The sequence below is a fragment of the Periplaneta americana genome, chromosome 2 (genome assembly GCF_040183065.1).
Source record: "Periplaneta americana isolate PAMFEO1 chromosome 2, P.americana_PAMFEO1_priV1, whole genome shotgun sequence".
Taxonomy (NCBI): Eukaryota; Metazoa; Arthropoda; class Insecta; order Blattodea; family Blattidae; genus Periplaneta; species Periplaneta americana.
Window position 1 is genome coordinate 43,166,420 of NC_091118.1, and position 20,169 is coordinate 43,186,588.

The 20,169-nt window shown below is 35.4% G+C and overlaps 1 protein-coding gene across 3 annotated transcripts in view; it reads left to right on the forward strand.

Annotated features, from left to right (window-relative positions):
• Window positions 1-20,169, forward strand: part of LOC138692979 (uncharacterized) — a 479,658-nt gene that overhangs the window by 393,254 nt on the left and 66,235 nt on the right. For all 3 annotated transcript variants that reach the window (XM_069816418.1, XM_069816439.1, XM_069816427.1), the window contains exons 4-5: window positions 14,075-14,151; window positions 16,663-16,735. In XM_069816418.1, coding sequence (XP_069672519.1) covers window positions 14,075-14,151; window positions 16,663-16,735 — 150 coding nt within the window. The remainder of the gene's footprint in view (window positions 1-14,074; window positions 14,152-16,662; window positions 16,736-20,169) is intronic.

Genomic DNA, 20,169 nt, shown 5'->3' on the forward strand with positions numbered 1-20,169 from the left:
GTAATCATTACAGTGTCTGTATAAAGACACTACTGCCATCTAGCATGCATCTAGCGTAATATTTGTAATGTTGAGATGGTACAATAATACATTTGAAGACAGTTGTATTTTCGTAAGTCAATTAATATTTTATTGTATTGGAGTACTTCGTTACTTCTAATCTTTATATACTTTCTTCTAATCGTGTAATAGTCAATTAAGTCCCACTCGAGTTTTGATTTTCTCTAGATAAATCAAAACGTCTAGTGAAATTACTGTTGAAAATCGGCACTAGCACCAACACATGTTATGGATCGTAGGCTTCCGTTTGACAGTTAATTACAGTGTTGCCGACGTATGGCTCCGGCTTGTAACTGAAGAAGGCTCCGACACTTCGCGTCGGTAACTTTGATGTAGCAGGACTGATTTCAATGATCTTCAAACGAGTTTCAGCGTGAGATTCTGCTTTCTCCCTGACATCACAGTCGACACAGCGGAAATATAACACATACAATTAATTCATCTAGGTACATTATGTGCGCAAATAAAACAAATTGGACCGGTGAAATAATAAATCCGTCATTATCTGTAATGTCTAGACTCTAGAGTTCCTTTATAATGAGAGTTGAGACGTTGACGCCAACAACAATTAAAATATGTAATGATTTGATAGAGCTGAAAATGGAAAAACAAAATTCCTATGAGAAGTAAAACCAAATACCTATATTATATCGTATACAAATATTAAACGAGTTTGATACTTAATTTTATAATGTGTTATATTATTATATAATATAGTTTATTATATATAAAATATAGAAGAGAAAGACGACCATATAAAGGATAGCTTCTATGAGGAATTGGAACATACCTTTGGTCAGTTACCTAGATGAAAATTTTATTGGGGGATTTCAACGCTAAAGTAGGACGGGAGGATATTTTTAGACCAACTATTGGAAAAGAGAGCCTACACGCAATTAGTAGTGACAATGGAGTTAGATTAGTCAACTTTGCCACTTCGAAAAATTTAATTGTCAAAAGTACAACATTCCCCCATAAGGATATACATAAATACACTTGGACTTCTCCAGATGGATTGACACAACCAAATACATCACATTTTGATAGATAAACGGAGACATACTAGTATAGTAGATATTCGAACTTTCAGGGGTGCAGACTGTAATTCTGACCATTATTTGGTGATTGGAGAATTAAGAGAAAGATTATCAGTAGCCAAGCGAGTAGAGCAACAAATTAATATTACTAAATTTGAGATGGGCAGGGCATGTAGCACGTATGGGCGAATCCAGAAATGCATATAGAGTGTTAGTTGGGAGACCAGAGGGGAAAAAGACCTTTAGGGAGGCCGAGACGTAGATGGGAGGATAATATTAAAATGGATTTGAGAGAGGTAGGGTATGATGATAGAGACTGCATTAATCTTGCACAGGATAGGGACCGATGGCGGGCTTATGTGAGGGCGGCAATGAACCTTCGGGTTCCTTAAAAGCCATTTGTAAGTAAGTATATATAAAATATAAAAAAATATTATTACAACTAGTTTATCGCTGAGAAATAAGGAAAAGCTGTTGACTTGAATTTATTTGAAGCAAAGCGTTACTGGATTATGCAATAAGGTAGGCGATGTTTGGATCCTTTGTCTCAATTCTATTCTCCATTATCATCTTAGCGTGTGCTCGATTACACTAACCTCTAGCGCTTGAGAGTGGAACTAAACGTCGTCACACAGAGAAACAAAACACAGGAAAATCCGCTCAGTGTCTATTCTTTGTTTTCCCTATTCACTGAAGCGGCTATGAGATGTGGAAAGAATAGAATTTAGTTATTCCGTGCTAAAACGAATGATTTCATTGTTACTTTGCACAATTAGTTACCTTTAAAAAATAAACAAGTTTGTTTACCATATGACTTTTTTTTACACACACTTTCCCAATCCGAGAAATGGTTTTAAGTCTTCAAATAAGAATTGGTTTGGTGCAATGTTATTATCAATGTGGTAAAAACTTCACGCCTAATTAATAAGATTTGAAGAATTCGGGGGTACAGTAAATAACGATTACCCACGTACACAAATTGCATACATTTTAATTTTTACTGCAAACACAAGACGATTGCCGTATTTTTCAAGCAGCATAATCCAACCACTTGTTAACATATTTACATAATTCTTTAACAAATCAAAGATAATGTGGCTTCCAGCCTAGATCATATATAACCAGATTGCTCGGCATTATAGGTTTTGACGGTAACAACTTTTGTCAGGTTTACTATGCTGCCATCTAGTTGTTACATAAGGAGTCACGTCATAACTCCCATTTGAATTGCATTAGCGACTGTACTGCCATCTCCTGTTCGTTTACGGCGGACGGGTGGCGATCCTGGCGGTAGTTCTCTTCAATTGTGCAACCGATTTTAGCATAGGAATGAGCAATCTATATGTGATCTGGGCTTATAGGCTGTTAAGAACAGAGAACTCTAAATCTCAATTTTGAGGGTTATCAATCACATTTTACTCCCGATGTCTTCATTTATATAAAAAAAAAGCATGTCAGAGACGGCCTTTGTACTATGGTTTCTTATCGTATATTAAAAGTCTGAAGATTGAGTTCATGATAAAATGAAATCGGAAAGATCAAGAATTAGTTTAAATTGTAGAGGTTCTTCAACGAAGTCAAAACCTAGTTAGGAAAACCTCTATCAGTCAGCAGTGCTAATGTGTTAAGCAAATGCCTTACAGCACTGTTCGGAAAAATTTACGCAAACTTCTGAAAATGAATACTTATAAACTGCAAATTATGATCGAATTGAAGGAAGCTAGTTATGAAAAGAGATACAACTTTTGATTATGACAATCGATGGAAGCCATTTGACAATTATTTTGAAGGCGCGTTATGTCACGTAACGGTGACATTCCATGGCCTGCGAGATCCCCTGATCTCAGTGTTTGCGATTTCTTCCTGTGGGGGCATCTTGAAAGCAATGTGTACCGCACACGTCCTGCAACCATCGCTGAACTAAAACAGAGGATTGAAGACGAAATCACTGGCATTCCTCCAGACATGATACACCGAGCATTCCAGAGTTTACACACCAGGCTATCAGAATGTGTATGCCGAAATGGAGCACATCTTTCCTATGTCATCTTGAAGAAGTAACATGACAAGTGACATTGTGTAATTATGGCAACATAAATGACATTATGTACATGCACTTCCATCAATAAATAATGTTTGTACTGTGTTTATTCGTGTCATTTACGTTAATTCAAAATTTCCCCTTTCCCTACGTCACCCTGTATATAAAAAATTATAAAAAATATGATACGTACTTTCTCCTTACAATTAAGTTCCTTCAACGCACTGCATTGTAAAAACGAGCAAAATTATATTTAACTAGCTGTACCCGTGTGCTCCGCTGCACTTGTTAGAAATAAATATAAAGTAATTACATAATTAAAATAGGACATCTGGTCCAGGGAACATTCGTGTTTGATAGAAGGATAAATCGTTTAATATGTCACTTAATTTAAATTGTATTTAAATAATTAAAATGCGATCATTTTGGTCCAGAGACCACTCATTTAGTGCAATGATAATTCCTTTAACATATTTCTTAATTGTTATTACATGCAAATAATTAAAATATGATCATCTGGTTCAGAGAACATCTGTTTTTGGTGCAATTTGGTCCCATCAAAATTTTGCTTGGAATGAAACGTATCGGAAATCATTTTTGAAGAAACTTCTGTTATGCAACATTTTTCACAAAAATTAATAATAAGCGAGATATTTCGATTTATTTAATTCAAGCCCCCTTATAACCTCCCTTTTAAATAAAGTACCTTGAATGCCATATAGCCTAACATCTAAGTTACAACCAACTTAATTTATATTTCAATTTTCATATAAATCGGTTCAGCCATTATCGCGTGAAAAGGAAACAGACATACAGACATACAGACAGACAGACAGACAGACATACAAACAAAAATGTAAAAAAAGCGATTTTCGGTTTCAGGATGGTTAATTATACATGTTAATACTAATTATTTTTGGAAAATCGAAAATTACCAGAAAACTTTTGGCTACAGATTTATTATTGGTATAGATTATTTTCTTTGAAATATCTCAAAGAATAACCCACTGAAATCAATCACATTACTTACGGTTCATTCTTTATGTAGACCTAATATACAGGGCCTGTAAATTTGTTTTATGATGTTAAGTGTCTAAAACAGAGTGAATGATAATGACCTTTACACTTTAAACAATAAACAATAAATTATTCTATATGCTACTAAATCCCTGAAAGTTCGCATACATCTTCCTTTCTTTCTTAAAGCAAATCTGGCAACCTAGCTATTAATTTTAGAGAGAGATAGTAGCGTATGACATTTTGTCCCTCCTCCGTATCATCAGACTCATATTGCTGACATCTCTTTCATTCAAAATTACAACATCTATAAGCTCCTTAGACATCTGTTTAAATTCGTGAATATCACTGCCTAAAATCCACCTGTCCTAGGAACTGCTTTAAGCTTCTTTTAGTCTTTAGTTCTAACAATACTCGCAAAAGAACGCTCGGTAATATGAAACAGGTCTTGGAATTTCGTAACTGACACCCGTAATTCAAACACGTCGTGCCTTTGTGTAAGCAGCCCTAGCAATAACAAGCGAGATGCGACGTAGAGCATTCAAGCGCATGTAGATGGCAGCACCTGTTCCTTCATCTCAACGCTGATGCTAGATATTATTTACGCGAGCCAGGTGACAGCAATGGGCTAAGTTGCTTGTCGTTAAGAACTGACCGCATGTGTTTTCTTCACATACCGCGCAGGCTGGTCGTACACTGAAAGTATTGTACGTATAATAAAAATAAGTCCTTAATAAATAGCATACAATATGAGTAAAAGTATGGAATATTGCTTTCCTATTTTTACTTTTATAGAGAAATTTTTTACGAAAGTTATAGGTGATGAAAAAAGAAATATTTTGAACACGTTTTCAAAAAAAAAATATCATTTTTTGTATTTTATAGAGTGCCAAAGAAGCTTATGCTTTCTTTTTAAATGCGCCATGTGATTATTTTTTCACTTTTCTATTCTTAGGTCTCAAAACACACAAGGCACAAACACTTTATTTTTTAATTAAAACGCATTGAAGAGCATAGGAGAAATTTAGCTCCCGGGGCCAGATACATCAAAACGTCACGTGTCTTCTTTCTCCCTCCACCACGATCTAGCGCAGTGTTCCGCAACCTTTTTCTACTTACGGCACACCCTAGACAGGCCTAGACTCAACATGGCACACCAAAATGTTAATCTCCTTAAAAATATATGATGTGACTCTCCTAATATAATTACGTAATGTCACCAAGTTCACTATTACCATTATTATTATTATTATTATTATTATTATTATTATTATTATTATTATTATCATTATTATTATAAAACAAAAATCGACTCTTGCATTTATTAACATTTTATGAACTTTAATTCACTGTAGAAAATACAAATTTCTATTACTAATATTAAAATAAATAACTTTACTCATACTTTCAATGTGATACTTGGGCCTGCTTAGCTGCATACAGGTGGCTGATCCGCGGTAGAATCGTTTACAGTGCAAGCCTAATTTCTTCGTCGATGGATTTGAGTCTCTCCCTCTTTAATGTTTTAATTTCAGGTACCGTCCAGTTCACACATATATTATGTAGTTGAAAATGGAAATAACATATGAACTGTCATCTCAGAGATAGCCGGCTATTCACTCCTTATTGACAACTAAAATGTTTCCAAAGGCACCTCGAGAAGTTCTAGTTTCAATGTTCTTATGTAGGAGGAGTATGGTGTGTTCTGTTCCCATTTCCTGGCACAAAATAGAAAAAAACAGCATATTTGGGACCGCGATTTGATGAAGTTCACGACTTTTACTAATTCGTCCATCACAATTTTCAGAGGAGATGGCAAAATAATGGCTTCGCGGTAAATGAGACAATGGTCGCCCATATGTTTGGTCACCCGTATGTTTCTTTTTTAATTGGGTTATTTTACGACGCTGTATCAACATCTAGGTTATTTAGCGTCTGAATGAAATGAAGGTGATAATGCCGGTGAAATGAGTCCGGGGTCCAGCACCGAAAGTTACCCAGCATTTGCTCGTATTGGGTTGAGGGGAAACCCCGGAAAAAACCTCAACCAGGTAACTTGTCCCGACCGGGATTCGAACCCGGGCCACCTGGTTTCGCGGCCAGACGCGATGACCATTACTCCACAGGTGTGGACAATAGCCAATATACATGATCATGAAACTATAAATAGTGAACAAATGAATATCTCATACTGTAGATTATATAAAACTAGTACAAATTTTTCTGTCATGGGGATGAAATTATATAATAAGCTTCCCAGTCAATATTATAAATTACCAACCAATAGTTTCAAAGCTAGATTTTATAATTGGCTTTTAATTAATCCTTTCTACTCTGTAGATGAGTTTCTTAACATAAATTCATACGAAATTGTTTTTTAATAAATAAAGTTATTTACATTTAGTTACAATTATTACATTAAGAGTGAAGTGTTTTCATTAATTTTAGAGTTTGAAAATGTTTTGTGTTTTCATTCCAATTAAACTTTACTGTTTTCAATTATATGTGTACTTTCAAATGTATGTTTTTTTCCTCCCTTCTGTATTGTGACGAAGCCTATCACTGTATGTTTAATGGCTTAATAAATTGAATTGAAGCGCGTGTCTTCTTTCTCCCTCCACCACGACCTAGTAGATAATCAATACAAATAGACAATATGTAGGTGGAATTTCAGTAATCTTATGCACCACTGCAGTACGATGGAAATAAATGAAATTCTTTCTTATTATAATATAAGGAAGAGTGGGGTGTGAATTATTTTGTTGCATAAAAATGCAAGAGTAAATACAACAAATACTGGGTAACTTTCGGTGCTGGAGCCCGGACTCATTTCACCGGCATTATCAGCTACAGCCATGCCGGTATTTGCTCCACCTCAAATCCCGGGTCCGAAATATCATTCGCAAGAAGACATCATCTGCTACGACTCGTTCATTTTTGTGCTCTGAAGATCCTAGGACAAAGTTGCCCTTACTTCTCGTTTGAAGGAATTCATTGTGAAGTCTTAAGGTTAAAATTATTCATATGGCTTTGACAAGAACACCGCAAGAAGGCGGTTATTACATCATAAACCAGACTTAACTGAGACCTCCGAGTCATCTGCACGTGCAACTGCGGTAGAGAGTGGAGCAGATAAAATCATTCGTCAGAATTACGTAGATTCAACGTAGTGGGACAGCTCTGGGAAAATAATATTTCCAAGCAACTTACTAAAAGAAGAAATGACAACATATCGTAAAATAGGCATATTAAATTCAAAAGGAAGCAAGGTTCTCTTCGGGTATTTAAGGGTCTCTACCAGCTGTTGACGCTAAGAGTGTCCGAAAGTAATAGAACTGTTATTGTTGACAAATAGGAATCCAAGTGGAGAAAGATGCTCTATCTCTCTGAACAACGAAGAAAATATTCTGAAGTCGAGAATTACCAAGTATGAAACGTACTTTTCGTCTTCTCGTTTTGTTCTTATTCTTCTCCTGCAAACACTTTCCTGTAATACTGTAGTATCTTAACAATTACTTCTATTCACATTGTTGTAATTGTTTGACTCTTAGAATTACATGTAACTAAACTTGTCTTCATGTTGCAATTATTATTATTATTATTATTATTATTATTATTATTATTATTATTATTACTCCATATGTAGATGAAATTATTGGGGATCATCAGTGTGGTTTTAGGCGTAATAGGTCAACTATTGACCAGATATTTTGTATTCGACAGATAATGGAGAAAAAAATGGGAGTATAAGGGTACAGTACATCAATTATTCATAGATTTAAAAAAGTCATATGACTCGGTTAAGAGACAAGTTTTATATGATATTCTTATTAAATTTGGTATTCCCAAGAAATTAGTTCGATTAATTAAAATGTGTCTCAGTGAAACGTACAGCAGAGTTCGTATAGGTCAGTTTCTGTCAAATGCGTTTCCAAGTCACTGTGGGCTAAAGCAAGGAGATGCACTATCACCTTTACTTTTTAACTTCGCTCTAGAGTATGCCATTAGGAAAGCCCAGGATAACAGAGAGGGTTTGGAATTGAACGGGTTACATCAGCTGCTTGTCTATGCGGATGACGTGAATATGTTAGGAGAAATCCACAAACGATTAGGGAAAACACGGGAATTTTACTGGAAGCAAGTAAAGAGATAGGTTTGGAAGTAAATCCCGAAAATACAAAGTATATGATTATGTCTCGTGACGAGAATTTTGTACGAAATGGAAATATAAAAATTGGAAATTTATCTTTTGAAGAGGTGGAGAAGTTCAAATATCTTGGAGCAACACTAACAAATATAAATGATACTCGGGAGGAAATTAAACACAGAATAAATATGGGAAATGCCTGTTATTATTCGGTTAAGAAGCTTTATCATCCAGACTGCTGTCAAAAAATCTGAAAGTTAAAATTTATAAAACAGTTATATTACCGGTTGTTCTTTATGGTTGTAAAACTTGGACTCTCACTTTGAGAGAGGAACATAGGTTAAGGGTGTTTGAGAATAAGGTGCTTAGGAAAATATTTGGGGCTAAGAGGGATGAAGTTAGAGGAGAATGGAGAAAGTTACACAAGACAGAACTGCACGCATTGTATTCTTCACCTGACATAATTAGGAACATTAAATCCAGACGTTTGACATGGGCAGGGCATGTAGCACGTATGGGCGAATCCAGAAATGCATATAGAGTGTTAGTTGGGAGGCCGGAGGGAAAAAGACCTTTAGGGAGGCCGAGACGTAGATGGGAAGATAATATTAAAATGGATTTGAGGGAGGTGGGATATGATGATAGAGACTGGATTAATCTTGCTCAGGATAGGGACCAATGGCGGGCTTATGTGAGGGCGGCAATGAACCTCCGGGTTCCTATAAGCACGGCCGACTTGATGTGCTCGCTTCGCTTCTTCTTTACCGGCCTTAACAATTCATTTTGATCCCTGTGTTAAAGCTATAATCGAGAAAATATGAAATTCCCGCCAGATGGCACTAACTACCAAGGTTCACTTAGGAATGTGTGTATGGTTTCTTGTACGATTATAATTAGTAATATTGCGCTTTTTCTACTGGTATGTGAGTTTATTGTGATATGATTCAAAATGACGTATTGTTGTGTACTATTGTGTACTTCGAATAGAAAAAAAAGAGTGAAGGAGCAATATCATTCCACGAATTTCCGAGTGACAGGGAAAGATGATTATATTTCGTGACCATAATATTGTACGAAATGGAAATATAAAAATTGGAGTTGTATCCTTCGAAGAGGTGAAAAAATTCAAATATTTTACTTTACTTTACTTTACTTTACTTTAGTAAGTTATTTTACGACGCTTTATCAACATCTTAGGCTATTTAGCGTCTGAATGAGATGAAGGTGATAATGCCGGTGAAGTGAGTCCAAGGTCCAACACCGAAATTTGCCCAGCATTTGCTCATATTGGGTTGAGGGAATACCCCGGAAAAAAAACCTCAACCAGGTAACTTGCCCCGACCGGGAATCGAACCCGGGCCACCTGGTTTCGCGGATAGACGCGCTAACCGTTACTCCACAGGTGTGGACAAAAATTCAAATATCTTGGAGCAACAGTGACAAATATAAATTACACTCGGGAGAAAATTAAACGCAGAATAAATATGGGAATGCCTCTTATTATTCGGTTGAGAAGCTTTTGTCATCTAGTCTGCTGTCAAAAAATCGGAAAGTTAGAATCTATAAAAACAGTTATATTACCGGTTGTTCTGTATGGTTGTGAAACTTGGACTCTCATTTTGAGAGAGGAACAGATATTACGGGTGTTTCCGAATAAGGTTCTTAGAAAAATATTTGGGGTATAGAGCGATGGAATTAGAGGAGAATGAAGTTACATAACGCAGAACTGCACGCATTGTATTCTTCACCTGACATAATTAGGTACATTAAATCCAGACGTTTGAGATGGACAGGGCATGTAGTATGTATGGGCGAATTCAGATATGCACATAGAGTATTAGTTGGGAGGCCAGAGGAAATAAGACCTTTGGGGAGGCCGAGACGTAGATGGGAGGATAATATTAAAATGGATTTTAGGGCGGTGGGATATGATGATAGGGACTGGATTAATCTTGCACAGAATAGGGAACAATAGCGGGCTTATGTGAGGGCGGCAATGAACCTCCGTGTTCCTTAAAAGCCATAAGTAAGGGAAAGATGCGAAAATGGCTTAAAGTGATTTCACGCCGAGACGTTGTTTCTAAAGCAACTCTCCATCTTCAGTCGTTTGTAGTTACATTTCAGGGAAGAAGATTATTCTAATAATGGGAAATTTAGACTAGTAAAACCAAATGCTGTGCCAACAATATTCCCTCATTATCCTAGGTATAAGTGACAGATAACAGAAGACCATGACGAACAGTTACTAAAACTGATCTCCCTCCACCCAAGAAACGCAAACCTTTTAGTGATATTGGTTTTTCACTGTTCAAGCAAGATGTTCCGAGTGGCTCAGCATCAGTTAATGACATTCCCTTCTTGCCAGTTGAAAATGACCATAAAGGGACGCAAACAGACGTTGTCAACTTTGTGGAGCTAAAAAGAAATAATTAAGAGATTGCATGTGAAAATTACACAACTTAATCAGGTGTTACAAGACAAGCAAGATGGGATAACGAAAACAACCAAAAAAACTCCAACTGAAAGAGATCCGTTACATAAAGAACAAGAAAATGTATGGAAAGAGGCCGATGAAGGCAATATTCATGCAAAATTGATTCTAGATCAGCTGCTTAATCATCGAAAAAGAATACTAAACAAGAATATATTAGAAAATTTGTGTTCAGAAATTGAGCCGTTACTGTGTAGATGCCCTCTCTTGCAATGCCAATTTGAGATGAAGACGGCCAAAACGGACTTGCTAATATCATTACTGTGAAATTTGTTAGGCCGCTTCTAGATAACATTGCAGCAGCTTTAACTGAAAAGCTTGTTCCTTCGAAGAATGCGGCTTATAATCCACTGAGTCGCAAAATCTTGAAACTATGATTCTTGAATCTGCAATATCAAGTGGAATGTATCAGTGCAGTGAGTGAAATTATAAAACTCAGTACAAGTTATGGTAAATAATTACCCAAGTGATTACTTTGAAACATCGCAGTTTAGCCTAGGGGTGCTACTCAGCGAATGAACTACAAAATTACGCCTCTGTCATCATGTTACTTAAACTGAACAGGTTACTATGTGGTACCTTCCCTGCTTTTAAACTCACGCTATTACCATAATTAACAGAACTAAACATAATAATACTTATTATTTTCTTATTTATTATTTATAAGTGTTATTATTACTCTTTAATCATTTATTTTAATTCATATTGAGTATTTCTTCTGTGGACACCAGAGCTTGGCAGACAGCGCCGAGTGGTGGAATTGAGAAATTATCCAATTTCAATAAAATATTATTATTGTCAAGGCCGTATACAAAAAAAGCGAAGAGAACATCAAGTCGGCCGTGCTATAAGAGCACGCAGTCCTATAAGAGTACACACTTCGATTTTTCTATGTTGGCTGCATTGCAAAGCGATCGTTCTTTTACAATCAGATGTGTTTCTTGTTCCATTGTCGTGACATGGTTATTTGCAGCTGTGTGAATAGCGAGCGAGAAAACATTGTCATATTATTGTTTTTCCTATTTTCACTGTAAAATACCGACGCTTCATCATAAGGTATGTAACCAATTCGGTTAAACGAGCGTTGAGCGGATTCCGCCGATTTTGGAATAGATACCGACGCACTTAGGTTAGGTTAGGTTAGTTTAGGCTTTTATTATCCCGTCAAGATGAAGGTGAAAGCGATTGAGTGTGAGTTTTTGTTTTCTATGTTGGCAGTTCAAGTACGTCGTTGTCTATTCCAAAATCGGCGGAATCCGCTCAACGCTCGTTTCACCACCAATTCTAATCAAAAGTTGATATTAATTATAATAGCCATAAATAGTCCTATCCATTGTTTCGAACCGGTAATGGAAATTATGGGAAAACAGCTGAAAGGATTTAATGAACGATTCCTCATTTTGAAGCTTGGAATCCAAAGATTTGCGGAAAAATAGTAGTTTTCAGTGAAATGTCAAGTTTCCTACATAATTTTCCTATTTTCCAAAATCCATTTGTCGTCATTTTTTTTAGAAGTAATAGCTTTTTAGAATAAGACAAACACTAAAATAACTATTCCATTCAATACATCAACTGAATATCTTGGGGTCATATTGGACAATCGTCTCACCTTGTGACATCATATTCAAGCTGTGAGAGATAGCCTAAGTCTTTTCAACGGTTTATGGCACTATATCCATTATTCAAAGCAGTTTGCCAATGAACACAAAATTACTGTTATACACGTTCCTATATGCTTTACGCCTGTGAAATTTGAGCACAAAGTCACATACGTTATCTGAAGAAACTAAATGGCATTCAACGATCAGTTTGTCGAATCATCACAGGAGCGGACTGCCTTATTAGAAACACACAACTTTATGAAATCTGAACATCAGTTTACTTAGTGACCTTATAAAGTTAAAGAGATCAGTCTTTTTCCATTCCTCAAGATCTCATATCAATCCACTGATAAGAGAACTCTTTCCTAATATTTGATTTTTATTTTATTTATTTTGTGTAATGTTCATTTTATTTTGTTCAAGTTGCTAATCTCTGTCTCTGATGGAGTTTTTGTCTTAATTTTTCACTTTTGTTACATATGTGAAAACTATTTTTCATTCTTACTTTCAACTGCTATCGCCTATTGTCTACCAGAGTGCTGCATTGGAGTTAAATCGCTTGAACTCGGTCGAATGTCGCACCCTCGAGTGAGATACGATCGGTCGTGATACGCTCGTAATAAATAGAAGCACAGTACAAGGTCATCTCACCGACATGTCTTGTCTTGTATGGAAGGCGACAGATAAGATACACATTTATGTTTTGCTCACACGGTAAAAATAAGGCTTTATGTTCTGCGTTTATGACAAACGTCTAATGGAACGTACCAAAACAGTAACATGGAGTTATAAATAAAATAGTATGAAAAACTTCGATATATGTATAGTGTTATTACTAATTAATAATTATTCAATATTTTATTTACCACATATATAATATGATAGGTCCATACATAGTGTTCCGCGTATATACTGCGACAATGTAGAAACGTTTTACAAAATATTATTGTTATAGCAGTAGATTAATAACAATATTAGTACAGAGATAACGTCACAGAAAATATAATAAAACGAATAATCATGCTGCACAACTGTTACAGACGCAAAGATTGATACACTAATTATTATAGATTATCACTATTACTAGAAAACTTGATACGGTTCTTGCATTATCGTGATTGTGTTCTCCGTTTATAATAATTACATTTACATCCAATAACATCTATCCGATGTGGCAAAAACAAAATCACTTGTGTGGAGAAAAAAAAACATTTACCTACAACATTTATATTACAGTTTAAAGCAAGTTTTGTAGTTGTACTATGGAGAGGTTAGTTAAACACTGCAAAGTTTTGAAATGATAAACATCTATGATGTTACTGCACAGTTCATCACTGTAACAAAAACGAATGTCTAACGCTCGGCTTATACTGTTCAAGGATTTATCGCTCGTGACAATTTTACCCATCATGCATGTGCGCTACCTATGGGATTTTGTTATGAACTACTTGACGCTCGAGCGAAAACGTCCGATGCAGACCTCTATTGTCTACAGTTTCTCACCAGATATCACACGGCAGAAATAGCATGATCTATTACCAGTTCATTTTGGTGCAGAGGTTACCATTCTGTATAGCGATGTGAGTTTAAAAATCCATTCCAATTTGTTGAGGTTTCCATTTTCGATATTAAGGTTCAGATAGTAATCAAAAGATTACTAACTTTGTTCTGTCGTTTCAGGGTCGTTCCTTCAGGATATGGCACGGGTCGATTCTACACAAGAGAGCATGTATATGAGCCGGAATACCACTATCCAGGTCAGTATCTCAGCATTCACCTATTATTCCAATGATAAGAACTATTTGGTCTTAATCATACGGATAAATGAGCAAACATATACTTTAGTTGAATTATTAAATATAACACAATTTAGTTTTATTTTCCCTTCTGATCGTGTAGTGGAGACTTCACAACTTCGAGCAACAGAATCCAGGCTTGAATTTTGCAATACGTTATAATGGCGGATTTCAAGATTCGACTTCTTAGACAAATGGGAGTCAATTTACGTATCATAATATTTAGTAAACAGGAGGCAATTTACGTACTCGAAAAAGGTAAACTACCCCTCGGAGGCAATTGAAGGGTTCAGAGCCATAGTGGGCCAAGTGCCATTTATTTAAAACGGAGAAAGCAAGGGTTAAAGTTAAGTGACTACCATAGTTTAATGAAGATTGACATATCATTTAGTTTTAATTTGTGAACTTTATATTACTTTTTATACGTTTCCATTGAATCATGATAATAACCACTTTCAAGAAAAGGCTAAACGATTTCTTACGGGCGCAGTCAAACTGAAGTTATAATTGTGATCGAGTTTAATAATGTAATTTAATTTAGGTATGACTATCATTACTATTACTGTTATTATTATTTTTATTATTATTATTATTATTATTATTATTATTATTATTACATAATTATTTTATTGGTGTTGTGAAGATGAAAAGAATTGTCATTGTATTATATTAATTATGTATTATATTGTCTTGTATTGTAGTATTGTATTGTTTTGAATTCTATTGTATTAGTTATGTTATATTATAGCATTGTAGTAATTTTCTATCATACTGGTTGAGTGGAAGAGAAGGCCGAATGGCCTTAACTCTGCCAGTTAAAGTAAACCATTATTATTATTATTATTATTATTATTATTATTATTATTATAACCAGAGACCGGAAGTTTAGACATTATGAATCATTAAAATAGGCAGGCAAAAAGGCATTATAAATAGCTAAAATAAGCAATAAAAGGCAATTACAAAAACCTTTCACTATACCCACTACTTTGCACTTTCCACAAAGGGATTTCTGCAGCAAGAAAAGCTTTACATAAGTCGAATGCAAATTGAGATTTTCGACTCGATGTTGCAATTACTGTTGGAAGCAAAGAAATTTTCTTCCCAGTAGCCTTGGAAAATGCATTTTTGTGTTTGGTTGTACTGATATGTTGCGATATGAAATATTTCTTTTCGTAGGCTAGTTCACTGACTGCTCACATATTTTGCATGTAAGTACTTTACCGTCAGTAAAAAATACGTCGGATCCAAAAGTATTAACGTAACTTTGCAATTTTCTGCGTAAAGGAACACTGAATTTCGGCATCTTACTGCTAGCTACAACAACGTCGCAATGAAAACTGAAAGAAAAATAACGTTAGACCCGCACTCATTGTTGTATTGTCAAATAAACACAAGCGATAATTAAAACGCCTACTATTATACATTTTTGCACGGCAGCACTCATTGTTGCAAAGAGAATATGAACTGACTGAAAGGCAATAATGTACATTCGGTGAAGCCACTTTCATTGTAGCGATTATAGAAATAAATTAAAATATACCTGTAGGCAATTTTTATTAATAAATTAATAAATAATAGATAAATAATCAAATAAAGACAAAAAAGCATTTATTTTGTAAATTAGACATTTATATTTAAAAAAAGGCAGAAAAGGGCAACATAAAACTGTGACGTTTCAATCAGAAAGGTATAATTCGTACAGATTTACTTTCAAAAAGAAGATAGATTTAACACATTTAAAAAGGCATTCTGCCAAAGTTCCGGTCTCTGGTGATAACTTCATTTTAACCCTTGTTTTCTACTGTTTTAGTAAATGGCGCTTGGCCCACTATGGTTGATGATGAGACGAAAAAAATCGAAAAATCGAAAGGGGATAATTGGGAGGAAAAATTTAAAAGGTACGCATAACGCGTCCTTGCAAGGGGTTGGGGACTGTACAAAAGTAAATATGTGAGCTCCAAGCCTGTTGGCCACTAGTCTCACTCCGGGTTACGCTGCTCCACTGAATGAGCTCTAGAAAATTTTGAAGGGGAAAACCGAAAATGGACGTAACCTCTTAGGTACCACATACGCGAGGGGGATGGGAATGTGATCAAAATGATCACGGGACGGGACGGGACGAGGAGATAACGCTTGGCCCACTATGGTTCTGAACGTTTCAATTTATATCATCCCGTTCTTAACGGTTCCACTACACATTTACGACGTAGGCCTATATATATTTGCTTCCAAATACATTCTGAGTAAAATTTTATATACATGTAGAGTTTATTCTTCTGGATAACCATTCATCAATATAAGTGTAGAACAGTTTGAAAATACTTGGATGACAAAGTGTCAAATAATCTATTGCCACTGTATTAGGAGACATTAGTGGGTACGGCCTTGATATATAGATAATTTTCAGGTCTCTGATTTGTTTGGACTGATTTTTATGGACGTGTTTCTTTCTGGCGACATGGGCAACAGACGAGGAGTACAGCAACCAGATAGGAAGGCACCCTGTCAATGGCGGCCCGGCAGTATATCCCGCCTCAGGAAGGTGAGTACCAAGACATTTTTATAATATGATTTTAGACTTTCATGGCTTTCAATGTATTGTCAGATTTTTGTGATTTTGTACCGTCCAAAGATGAAAGCTTCGAAGCTGATGATGTAGGTCAGTCATGTCAAATGATGCCCATAGGCAGCAAGCGCGCGCTTTAGAGCTCATTGTACCCGCAGCTCTCTTCGGGAGATTAGATAAGAATATACTGAACGAACGAGCTAGTCTACTAATAGGGGTTAGTAGAAGCCGTAAGCCAGAGATGTGCAATGCGTACATAGGTTACATACAGTAACAGCTGATGATGTAGGTCAGTCATGTCAAATGATGCATATAGGCGCAAGCGCGCGCTTTAGAACTCATTGTACCCACAGCTCTCTTCGGGAGATTAGATAAGAATATACTGAACGAACGAGCTAGTCTACTAATAGGGGTTAGTAGAAGCCGTAAGCCAGAGATGTGCAATGCGTACATAGGTTACATACAGTAAATTTAACCCAGAATGGAGACTTATTATTAGGCTTCGAGACTTTGGACCCGATACAATAAGTTTACTATGCATGTACTATGGGTTGTTGACTCGCTGCAGGTAGTGAAAGGTAGAGATGTGTTGAGGTAACAACGTTGCTATTTAGAATAGAGTACGGTAGTATGGGGAAACACACATATGTACATTCTGAAAGTAAATATACATTACACTATGACAATGACAAAAGAATGTGAACAGCATTTATTCTCCTGTCTTTTATAAGCATTTGTGTTTAATTATACACAGTGTTAATGGTGGAAATAAGCATGTAGCAATTTTAAATTCTTCGTTTATCCTATCGGTCGTCTTTAGGAAGTGCAGTTACAGTACCGAATTGCAGTGTACTACAAGATACATTTTCAGTGTCTCAAACGTAAATCTTTTTCGGTTATCTGTCAAACACAGTTTGTACTGTGAAATGCTGCGCATGACGTGATAGGAGCAAAACGAAAACACCTAACATCGTTGCAGTCTCTAAGAGACAGTAACTTTATTCTCGAGTGACTCTAGGCCCACTAATTTGCTCTTTATATTACACACTGTTCCATATCCGTTATTTTTTACATAAAATTGATATCCACTTCTGTTTTACACGTTCAGTAACCGGTGTACTTGGTGTCTCATTAATTCTCTGTGTCAATTCCTCAACTAGTTTGAGGGCTTCCGGCATCTCTTGCTCTGACTTTTCTAACAGTGTAATAGTTTCAGACACAGTTTGAAAATGGATTTGTATAAAAACCAAATTATTCGTCAGAACCTTCAAATCCAGAGCGTTTTTCTTTGCGTATTTGTTGGCGTTCATTCTACAGTACCCCCACCCACTGTACGCTTTACTACTATACTCAGTACGCCGTTATGGGGATTTCCCACTGAACTGTTCTATTGGGTCCGAAGTCTCGAAGCCTGCTTATTATTGAGTAAAAAAAAAGTGGTGAGGACACAGTGCATAATATGCAAAAAAAAAATCATCATCAATAAATGTAACATGAAAGATATTACGAAAAATATAACTAAGAAAATTATAAACAAATATTGAAGGTGGTCACAAATTGAGGGGTTTGGGAGAAAAACCAGGCAGTTCCAATTCAGTACTTTTCGAGATGAAGAAAATTTTACCGCCAAACAATAAGCATGTACAGAAGAGGCAGGTTAAAAATGCATTATAACTGTGAATGTAATTCTTGGAACTAGTTGGTTCTTCAACCACATGATAGAGCGAATTCTTTTGTCCTCTATGCATAAACAACTCAAAAAATGAAAAAAATTGGAGCTGCCTGGTTTTTCCGCCAAACCCTTCAATTGTTATTTAACGAAGAAGTTACTTCTGATATAAGTAAATGCAATTAATTACGAATTGTATTTTTATTTATAATTTTTTAAATAGCAATCATCTCATAATGGTATTATGCACTTTCCTTATTTTGCAGACTGCAGCATCTGATGAAATCTGTATGGCATTATCAGTTAGCTACGATAATGTCCCTCAAAATTGTAAAGACGTGTCATTCTTTCTCTGATGTACATTTTATTGAGTTGTATTCTAGACGCTGTAGCCAGAATATCTCCCAATGATATAAGAAAGCACGAAGAAATATATTTTTTCATGTTTCAGGGGATACTGAAGGAAAAAAGTAAATATTTATGTGAAGAATCTATTATTTTGTTTTTCATTATTTCTTCATGAAAGCACAGACGTGTCTGACATCTCACAGCTTGTAGCTTTGTTCGTGGTGTAAATTACCTAACACTTACAAACCTATTACTGTATTTCAAAATCGGTGGAAAAACATAATTTAGGTTTTTAGATAGTACAAATATATAACTGAATGTTGAACACAATGTTATTTTATAATGTGGCATTATACTTTTTCAGAGAAAGTTGTTTATTTATGTTACTAATTTCAATCGTGTCATACTCAACTATTAGGCCTACTTATATTTTCACAAAAGCAATGTCCAAAAGAATCGTGAATATCTACGTCAGCGGTGACCAAAACTCGACCTGCAGTGATTATATGCGACAGATAGCCTATGAAGTAAGGAGACGGAGGAAATGTACTTGGCATGAAAACTACAACCAGTGGTGGTTCCTGTACTAACATCTTGATCAATCCCGCGGATAAAAATCTCAAGCTTTGCTGTATCAGTAATGTCACTGCTGTCATCAAGAGCCAGTGAATAATATACGATTTTTCTTGCTTCTTTTTTTAATCTTCCTGTTGAATATAATCAGGAATTTTCTAAATTCTTCTCTGGATACTTGGTCGAGAAATTCGTAGTTCCTCAAAATTAAAAACTTCTTATCGACAAGTTATTTAAGATATTTTAATCATTACTCTTTGTTCTATTAAAAGGCTTTAGAGCACGAGATATTTCAAACCCCATTAGGTAGCTGACTTCCTTACATTTATTTATCTCATCTTTCTATTCCTGGCTATGATTTAAGATATGTCAATTCCTGGCGTTTAACAGTTCGTCGGCACATAATACTGAATCTGTTTTTCTACAATATTATTATTAAATGAATAACTGATAAATAGTTACCCTCATCTAAAGATTTAGAGGAATAAAATTGAGATAAAAACCTAATAATTTCATCCTTCTAGGAAAAAGATCTAAAAATATCAATATTCATGCACGTGTAGAAGAATTATAGAAACACATACTTAGTGGTCAGTAATAATAATAATAATAATAATAATAATAATAATAATAATAATAATAAATTATTCATCGTAGCTATTAATGTTTCTATATACTCCTAATTGAACCGTTGAGCAAAGTAAACGCATTACATTTTGTCCGACAGAACAACAAAAAAGTTCTCCTTCTCATTCTTCACGAAACCACCTCTTACTGCTTGTAGAGACAGAGTTTGTAGAGCGACATGATACCGCCACTG